The sequence below is a fragment of the Xenopus laevis genome, chromosome 5S (assembly GCF_017654675.1).
Source record: "Xenopus laevis strain J_2021 chromosome 5S, Xenopus_laevis_v10.1, whole genome shotgun sequence".
Lineage (NCBI taxonomy): Eukaryota > Metazoa > Chordata > Amphibia > Anura > Pipidae > Xenopus > Xenopus laevis.
Genome location: NC_054380.1, coordinates 6,999,608 through 7,009,798, shown reverse-complemented (window position 1 = coordinate 7,009,798; position 10,191 = coordinate 6,999,608). Strand labels below are relative to the sequence as shown.

The 10,191-nt window shown below is 44.8% G+C and overlaps 1 protein-coding gene across 1 annotated transcript; it reads right to left on the bottom strand.

The window, feature by feature from the left end:
• Positions 1–275: 275 nt before the first annotated feature.
• On the bottom strand, positions 276–9,552 carry lrrc73.S (leucine rich repeat containing 73 S homeolog). Its single transcript, XM_018264880.2, has 6 exons — positions 8,616–9,552; positions 8,336–8,496; positions 4,678–4,800; positions 4,480–4,580; positions 1,266–1,452; positions 276–1,175 (listed from the first exon to the last, which is right to left on the bottom strand). The coding sequence occupies exons 1-6, from the start codon at positions 8,885–8,887 to the stop codon at positions 1,105–1,107; spliced, it is 915 nt and encodes a 304-aa protein (XP_018120369.1). The 5' UTR covers positions 8,888–9,552; the 3' UTR covers positions 276–1,104.
• Positions 9,553–10,191: the final 639 nt, after the last annotated feature.

Sequence of the window (10,191 nt, the reverse complement as noted above, 5' to 3'; positions counted from 1 at the left end):
ATGGGTATATAGAATTTTAATTAAAAGTAGGGAGGGGTGTGTGTATGGGGCTGGGTTTTCATTTGGGTTGAACTTGATGGACTTTGTCTTTTTTCAACCCAATTTAACTATGTAACTATGTAAGAATGTGACTGAGGAATTGAAGGACTGATCTTGTTATAGGGAAATAGACGCAGAGACATAACAGCCAGTAGCAGTTCATGTAGGATCCTGCTGGAACTGCTGTGAGCGCTACTCCCCAAATCAATCTAGTCACACAGGCAACAAGAGAAGTCTGATTTGCAATAAACTTTATTGACATGCTTGTGCTTTTACAATAATTCAGATCTCCAAAATGTGTCTCTGTGCAAAGGGCTACCCTGTGCTTAGGGTTGCCAACTTTTCTGGAAAAAAATACCGGCCTTCCTATATATTTATCTTTATTTTTCCTATAAATAACATTGGGATCAACCATCATTTTTACCGGCCAGGTGGCAACCCTACCTGTGCTGTCCCTCTACACGCAAAACCAATGGGACAGTCTGTGTCTGCCCTCCCTGTATAGACTACGAGTATCTGCTGGTTGGACCCAACAGCCATGGAGCACTTAGTGGGTTAAATAAAATCTCTATTTCTTTTATATCCTCTAGTAGTAAATACATTGCCTTTTGCCCTTGGTGGGGGTGCTGAGCATTTAGAGCCCCCAAACAGGATTATATGAGATACAAGACTTTGGTAAAAGCACAAAAAGAACAAGAATCTTCCCTTTCCTCATCTAATTCACATATTGGATTATCTGGTGGGATCAGTGAATGGATCCGCTATCCAAGTCGGTACCACAATGGGTCACCCTGTGTCTCTAAGTGCTGCCAGTGGGTCACATGTGCAATCTAGTTGCCATTTCAGTGGGTTTGTATCTTGCTGACTGGTATAGAAACGTTTTGGGGAGGATGCCGCCATTTGTGCATTTTCTATCTGGGGATATTACAACAAGAGAGAGAGAGTAACTTCCCGTTGCTGCTGCATCTCCCCGGCTGTGCTTGATACAGACTTGTGCTATTGTCTAGTTCTGTGGTAACGTTGGTGCCTTAGTGCCACGTGCATCAGTTTATTCCACCGCATGGATCACATCTCTGTCTCTGTAAGCAGACTGTCACCTAGGCCTGAGGTCAGGAGAACCCTGTGAGGAGCAGAACCTGGGAGAGACGGAAAGGAACAAGTCACTACAAACGGTTATTATAGGACAGGTATTTATAGGTAACGTCCAGATTATTCTGTTCTAGTACCTTGTGAGTGTTTGAATCCCTTTTCCCTCACTGGCTGCTCTTGTACTTGCCCATCATACTCTTCCTCTTCCTCCCCTTCAGAGAGCAGATCGGCAATTTGCTGCTGCAGGTCCAAGCTGATGTTATTCTCTGACAGAACAAGGGTTTTCAGAGGGGTTGGATAATTCTGCACCATGTCAAGGAGAATCTGAAGTGACAGGAACATAGAGATAAGATAAGGTCTCCCAGAGGGTTATATTCCTGTCTGTCCAGTCAGTGAGTAGCTGGAGTAAAATCACACAGTCCTGCCCAGGTTCCAACTCAGAACTTCAGTGGTGAAAGTGTAATTTGTGCATATGTGGAAACATCACAGAGGGAGGGCCCAATGCTAAAGCTGGACACGTGTGGGCTGATATGACCATTTCTGAGCGAGTTGTGTAGAAGCCCAGCAGGTATTGAGCAGAAAATTGGGAAGATCTCAGGAAAATTCTATTGGGCTCAGGGCCCCGTTCCCTCCCTTTAATTCAATCAAATTTTCATCATCGGGACCAGAGCAATGGGGATTGGCTTTAAGGTTGCCACCTTTTCTGCCGGTGGAGACCAGACAGGGGACGGGACCATGATGTGGAGGAGCCGGGCTGTGACATCAGGGCGGGGCCGATTGTCGTGTCAATCATGGGGAATCCAGCACAGTTTTCCTAATTTAGAAAACGGGCAGGAAGTTTTGACCCGGGCAGGTGGCAACCTTAATTGGCGTGCAGGAAATTTTAAAAACGATTGTATCTCCTGCGCCTCCCAAGTGTTTCTGAACCAATGTGGGTGTGGTCGGGCAGCATGCGGCCCCCTAAAATCCTGCCACCCTAGGCCTGGGCCTTGGTGGCCTGTCCATAAATCCAGGCCTAATTTGGGCGAGGACTAAATTAGCACATGTGGTGCTTTTTTTCTTGCATTGGCTTCTAGCATAGTCCGACTGCTGGCACGTGGACCAAACGCTCACAACTGCCCAATTGGGCACAGCACATAGGTGGCTAAATTGGGCAAAGATCTGCACAAATCTCACCAAACAAGTGGATCTTTATGTGTATGGCAAACTGAAGCTGATGCAATAGGAAAGGTAGAGGTGTATTATACAGAGCAGTAGGCAGAGCTGTAGGAAGGGTTATGTGGAGCAGTAGACTGAGTTCTAGGGATGGTTATATGGAGTAGGAGGGACTGTAGGGATCAGGCCCGGACTGAGAATTAAAATAGGCCCTGGCATTTCAGGTACACAGAGGCCCAATCAGCCCCCACCAGCCCACTAAATACTGACTTTCAATGACACCTTATAGCAGCCCCTCTGGCATTTGCCAGAACCCACAGATTGCCAGTCCGGGCTTGGTAGGGATGGTTGTACAGTAGACGGAGCTGCAGGGAAGGTTTTACAGAGTAGTGGGTGGAGCTGTAGGGAGGGTCATACAGAGTAGTAGGAAGAGTTATAGGGAGGTGTATATGGAGCAGTAGGAGGAGTTGTAAGAAGGGTCATACAAAGCAGTGGGAGGAGTTATAGAGATGTAGAAGGGGCTGCAGGGAGGGGTTGGAGAGAATTCTTCATCTTAATGAAGTAGCTATGTGGGGACAAGCAATGAGCAGGTAAGTATGAGTTTGAAGACCCACCTCATAGCTGCACTGTTGGCTCACCTCAAACTAGTCAGTGGCTGACTCAGGATGTGATTCATAAAGCTTTACTAAAAATTAATGTGAACAAGGCGCCACGGCCAAACGACTTAGTTCAGTTTTAGACCGGCTCCTGTTTCTGATTTTCTCAAACTCCTGGATTGCAGGAAAGCTGATGTAATTCCTATTTTAAAAATGAATTATGAACTCAGTCTGGCAATTATAGGCCAGTAAATTTGACATCCTGGTGAATGACATTGTGAGCAGCAATCAGCATGGCTTTATGAAGGATAGGTCATGCCAGACAAATGTGATTACTTTTTATGATGAGGTAAGTAAGATGCTGGACAGTGGGGGGAGCAGTAGACGTGATCTATTTAGATTTTTCCAAATCGTTTGATACTGTGCTCCACAAACGACTGCTTTCTAAACTGAGGCCTGTTGGGCTTAATGAAGTCGTTTGCACATGGATAGGAAACTGGCTACAGGATCGGGTACAGAGGGTGGTAGTTAATGGGACATTCTCTACTTGGAGTAAGGTTCTTAGTGGGGTTCCTCAGGGCTCGGTTATTGGGTCCACTTTTATTTAACTTGTTCATTAATGACTTAGGGGAGGGTGTTGTAAGTAATGTATCAGTGTTTGCAGATGACACAAAACTATCAGCCCAATTAATTCCATCCAGGATGTGGCACTTGCAACAGGATCTGAGTGGCAGATGTGATTCAATGTTGATAAATGTAAAGTCCTGCACCTGGGATGTAAAAATATCCACTTATACCCTTAATGGGACTGCACTAGGCAAATCCATAATGGAAAAGGATCTTGTAGATAATAAACTTGTCTGTAGCAAGCAATGCCAGTCAGCAGCATCAAGGGCAAATAAGGTCTTGAGCTGTATTAAATGGGGCAGAGAGTCACGGGAGGAGGGGGTCATTCTTCCACTGTATAGAGCACTGGTAAGGCCCCATCTAGAATATGCCGTACAGTTTTGGTCTCCATCACTCAAACAGGACATTATTGTATTAGAGAGGGTACAGAGAAGGGCAACTAAGCTGGTAAAGGGAAAATCTTAACTATGAGGAAAGACTGGCCAAATTGGGGATGTTCACGTTGGAGTAGAGGCGCTTAAGGGGAGATATGATAACTATGTATAAATATATAAGGGGATCATAGAATAATCTCTCTAATGATTTATTTACCAGTAGGTCTTTCCAGCTGACACAAGGTCAAGAGGTTCCGGCTAAATATTGGGAAGGGGTTTGTTACAGTGAGAGCTGTGAAGATGTGGAATTGTCTCCCTGAATCAGTGGTACAGGCTGATACATTAGATAGGTATAAGAAGGGGTTGGATGGTGTTTAGCAAGTGAGGGAATACAGGGAAATGGGAGCTAGCTCATAGTACAAGTTCATCCAGGGACTGGTCCAATTGCCATCTTTTTTCCTCCTCTTGGGCAAATCGGAGAGGCTTCAAACAGGGTAGCCTTCCTCTGGATCAACTAGTAGTTAGTCAGGTTATATATAGACCTAAAAGTTTGACCTGGATGGACATGTGTCTTTTTTCAACCTAATTTACAATGTTACCTGAGCAGATTTATTGGTCAGTCCTGTCCCTTCCAAATCCAGAACCTCCAAAGTCCGACTGGAAGCCACACACACAGCTAACATAGATGCAATGTGATCCCCTGGGGAGACAAAAACCACACAAACACATGGCTAACATAACACAGTGTGACCCCCTGGTGACACACAGACATAGTGACAGACAGAGGTGAAATTTACCCAGTGGATTATAATCCAGATTCAGAGTGCGCACTTGGGAGCTGTGAGCCACAGCAATAGCCAATCGTGCCCAGCCCAGGCAGGTGATAGCCGGATTAGCAGAGAGAGTGAGTTCCCGTAGCCCTGTACAGATAAATGACCATTAGTCTCACAGTCGTGCACTGCTCTCTATACTACGTGACTCATGACACATGCAGCTAGCACACAGGCAGATTCGGGGAGATAAGTCGCCCTGCTAAAATGTAAATCGCCGGCGGGATGGCACTCGGATTGATACGTTTTCCGAAGTTGTCCGAAGTTTCCTCGTGAGGCAGCTTCAGAAAACGAATCCCTCCGAGTGCCAACCTGCCGGTGATTTACATTTTAGCCAGGCGACTAATCTCCACGAATCTGCCTGTGTGCCCTGACCCTAAAAGACAGAATAAGAGAGTACATAAGGGCCATTGAAAAGAAGGATGAAAAATCCCCCACAGGAAAGCATTTTGCATCTTGTTCCTATAATGGCATCCAAGATCTAAGGGTAAAGGTCATAGAACAAGTTAGAATCCCTCTTAGAGGTGGGGATACCCCTAAATCTAAGAGAAGCTTTTTAGATCTTCAAGTTGGATACCAGAGTTCCTAGTGGTCTTAACACTAGGCATGAGCTTGCATATTTATATTAATACGATTTTTGATTCTCTGTATATATGTTAGGATGTTCTATACATTGTTTTTGTTCATATACCTGCCTTTATAGTTTTGCTATACATTTCTTGCTCATATCACCTTTAGCATACAGGACTTCCAATTGAGGCAATTTTAAAATATAGGAGGGGAATTTTTTAAAGATAAGCCTTTTCCTCTTTAAAGGAGAAGGAAAGGCTAAAACTAAGTAAACTTTATCAGAAAGGTCTATATAAATATACCAGTAAACACTCAAAGTAATGCTGCTCTGAGTCCTCTGTCAAAAGAAACAGCACATTTCTTTCCTTCTATTGTGTACTCATGGGCTTCTGTATCAGACTTCCTGTTTTCAGCTTAAACCTCCAGGGCTTGGGCTTGAGCATGCTCAGTTTGCTCCTCTCTCCCTCCCTGCTGTAATCTGAGCCCAGGGCTATGAGTGAGCAGGGAGAGACTCAGGCAGGAAGTGATGTCACAACAAGCTAATATGGCCGCTTCTATCCCAAACAAACATAGAGTTTCTAGAGCTGTTTACCCAGTTATGGTAAAGCATTCTGCAGAATAAATATAGTGTTATAGCTTGCACTATTGTGGTTAAACTATTGGCAATAAACTGCTTCGGTAGCTTTCCTTCTCCTTTAATGGGTGTTTTTGCTTCTTTGTTTGTCAGAGTGCATAATAAAAGGTGATTTTAAGTTTGGGAGATATAATACCAATGTACTTTTCAATTGTGACATAATGGGCTGTAAATTTATGTTGCGCCCAGCAGAGGTCACTGTCAGGTTAACTATTTAAAGGAGACATATAGGATAAATTAAAAAACCCTAATTTTTTAGGCAATTATAAGTAATATATGGTGTTGCTTTTAAATGGTGCTAAAAATTAGTATTATCTTTAAAAATAGTCCCTTTATTGGAGCTCCCTATAGATGTTCTCTGGTCCCAGTTTCAAATGAGGGGTGGGCGTGTCCTAACAGTCCCTGCCAGAAGAACAGTAGGAGGGGGACAGCCAATCACAGCCCTGCAGTCACACAAGCACAGACAGGCTTCAGTTCCCTATCAGGTCCTGCTAGCTGCTGATTGGTTCCTGTCCTACAGTGCAGTGAGCTGAGTGCACAGCCTGGGAATTCAGGGAGCAGGAAGTGGAAGAGAAGGGAGGGATTATTAGGGTTTTTGCAGAAATATTCAATAAATCAGCCTGAAACACTTTTTAAAGCACAATTCATCTATATCTAAATGAGTGTAATGCGCTGGTACATTCTTATTTTTTTCACAAAATGTCTCCTTTATGGAAGTGATGAATATCTATTTGTATGATTAAGGGAGTCTTTCCTGAAATGCGTTAGGCTATGCTGTTAACCCACTTGTTGCAATAAAAATCTCTTATTTTATCCGGAGTGATGTCTGATCTAATTACTGATTGGTAATATATACGGTTGGGACGCTGGTGGCTGAGTGGAGGGGCACAGCATGTGGGGTGAGTCTGGAGCTGTCACTCTCTTCTGACAATGTAGATATAAGTACAATTAGCTGTACAGATTTACTACCTGCAGCCCTCCAGCTAAAGGGTAACTTTCAGCATCTGAGAAGCAAAGAAATATATCACAGTCCGAGGGCACTCCATGATAAACGTAATTATTTGCCTCTCTGGCTTTTCACACATATAGAAAGGGTTGTTGATAGAATTAGGGCCCCCCTGTAACATGTGATGTTAGTGGGGTCCCGGTGTGTCATGGCAGTGTGTATGTGTGGAGCAGGAACATGAGAAGCTTCTGAACCTGAAGGTGTGGCTACTAAATAATTTAAAGGACCAGAAACACCAAACATGGAACTGAAAACAAATTCATTAATTCTCTGTACCATAATAAAGCGAACAACAAATAACCAAATTCTACCAGTTATGTTGGTTTCAGCCATTTTTTCTCTCTCATCTAAACAGAGTCCTGCTCACTCTATTGTTCCAATGGAATATTATATATGTATATAGGAGCTGCCCCCAGAAGCCCAACCAGCAAAGCACTGTATATATATATATATATATATATATAAACACTGTATTACCAGTAGCACACTGGCTGATGGGATTGTTATAGTAGTGAATGTCAGAAAAGGGTAATTTTATTACAATATGATGTTTATATTACAGTAGTGTAATTATGATACAGTTGGGCAAATATTTTACAGTAGGGTAATTATTTTACAGTAGTGACAGAAAACGTTCCTTTGTGCCCACAGAGCAGCCTCAGGTTCTTATTTGCAACATACAGAGTTATATTATATTATATTAACCTCCCACACGGTCCCCTCTACCCCTAGGCTCCCCATAAAGTTAAAGCAGTGGTTTGAGATTTTTGCCCTGCTGGTTCAGTTACAGCAGGGGTGCCCAAACATTTTGCAACGAGGGCCAGATTTGGTGAGTAGAAAATGTGTGGGGGCCGAACATTCAGCCCGAATTTCTTTGAACCATTAACATTAAATTACAGGAATTGAGTAATCGTAGCAGTAATATTTGGGCACATTAGCGAAATGATCTGCCACTTGGTCTATACTGCTGCCTGTGTGCTGAAGGTGTTAGTAATAGACACGTACTGGAATGTAGTGACGCCATACTTCTTTAGTTTACTGTACTGGCACGTCAGTACGTCTATTGCACCTTCAGCCCTAAAGAAATATGCGAAAACTGCGCGTTACTACGTTCCAGTACGTGTCTATTACTAACACCTTCAACACACAGGCAGCAGTATAGAGCAAGTGGCAGATCATTTCACTAATGTGCCTTAATATCACTGTTATGTTTTGGGTAGCGGAGGATGAGAAGAGTATCCTCGGCTACCAAAAAAACATAACAATTTCTGGGATTCCTGATCGCACTGTGCTGGGGGGCCTCATTATTATTAATTTCATGATGGAGGCTGAAGGCCAGTGTAAATTTGAAAAAGGGGGCACTTTGGACATGCCTGAGTTCCAGGGTACCCTATGAAGCATAAGAGATGACGCACCTGGTTTGGCCCCATCAGGAGGCAGGAGACCACAGATCAGGCCGATGCCCTCATCTCCAAGCAAGCAGTCCCCGAGATCCAGAGACATCAGTGATGGGTGCCCGGCCAGCGCAGGGTTGAGGAGGGCCAATCCCGTGTCCGTCAGGGGGTTGCCATGTAGGCTGGTAGTGAGGAATAGACAAAAGGTTAGAGAAACAGAGAGAACATGAGGATATGTAGGAACTATAATGCCAGGGAACAACTGTCAGTTTACAGACCCGTGGCACAGGCAGATACTCACAAGAGGGACTGCAGCGAGCGGTTGGCATGTAGAGACTGTGCCAGTTGCTGGACCCGCGTGGCACTGGAGACCACCCCAAGGTTAAGGTTGAGCTGCACCAGAGAAGGGGACTGCGAGACGCCCTGGCAGAGGCGGGAAAAGTCCCTATCAGACAAGAGGCACCCACGCAAGGACAGGAGGCGCACGGAGCCCTCCATCAGCCCCTCACACACCCCTTTAACCTCAGCTCCAGACAGAGTTTCCCCCGACATGTGGATACTGCCCGGTAACATGTTGCTGAATGGGGCAGGGGGGTCTCTAGTGACTGGAGGCAGGTGAGCTCCCAGAATTCTCTGAGGTTTCACTCTGTGTCCCACTTGGTGGCAGATGAGGTAAATAAGCCTTTAGCTAAAGACTGGGGGGGACATTCTGCCCCATATGAGGCTGTTACTATTATTAGGGAAGTGGGGAGGAGTCAGGAAGATTGCGAGCTTCTCAGGCGAGGGGGAGGAGCAAAGCAGCCCGGTACCCTCACCCTAAAACCCCTGCGTGGGATTATTTACATATGAGCAGAGGAGAAATATTCAAGAGGATGAAATGAGAGCTCTGAGGGCTAAAGGGACCGGCCCGAGTTGCCTCAGTTCGGAGCAGACACTCAGGGGCAGGCGGGTGAGAGGCAGTAAGGAATGACCGGGACAGATACTGCACCGACAACAAACATCTGCCTCTATCGCTGCTATATAAATAACATGACAGTTCCGGCTCCGCTCTCTCACTGCGGGGCCCTCAAGCCCTGTCTCTGTGATGCCGTCCTGTTTCTATGGCAACCGAGCGTCACTGCCTGGCCACGCCCACGCACGCTTGCCTTAATAACCTGTCACAGCCGCTTAAAGGCGTCTCTGCCCTATCTGTCCTCCGACACTAATGCACCTGCTGAGGCGCGACAATACCTTGGGCCTACTGTGCGGACTCCTCCTCCTCCTCCTGCCAATAACAGAATGTCTGCGAGTCAGGAAAAAAACGACACCTCAGAGATTGGGATTGACCTGTATTTCTGTCAGAGGAACAATAGTAACCCACCTGCCCCAGGGGAAAAGGCAAAACAGCCCCATTCAGTTTACCTCAGAGGAGAAAATCCTTCCTGTCTCTAAAATAATCGCTTTACTCTGTACTTTATTTCATTACTGTCCCTGGTATATTTATACAGTCATGCTTGAAAGTTTCTGAACCCTAAGGGGCACATTTACTTAGCTCGAGTGAAGGATTAGAATGAAAAATACTTCAAATTTCGAAGTATTTTTTTGGCTACTTCGACCATCGAATTGGCTACTTCGACTACAACTTCGAATTGAACGATTCAAACTAAAAATCATTCGACCATTCTCATACCTCCCAACATTTTGGAAGTAAAAAGAGGGACAAAAATTTTTTTTCCGCGTATAGCGCAGCAATTTTTTGACCACACCTCTGTGGCCACGCCCCCTAATTACCATGTTCGTTTTACAAAATTTGGCAGGTTATGAAAGTTTGAAAATATTTCTCCTTATCTAAACTGTGTTTTTGTGTCTCAAAATTGTTACAAAGTACCTTATTTGCA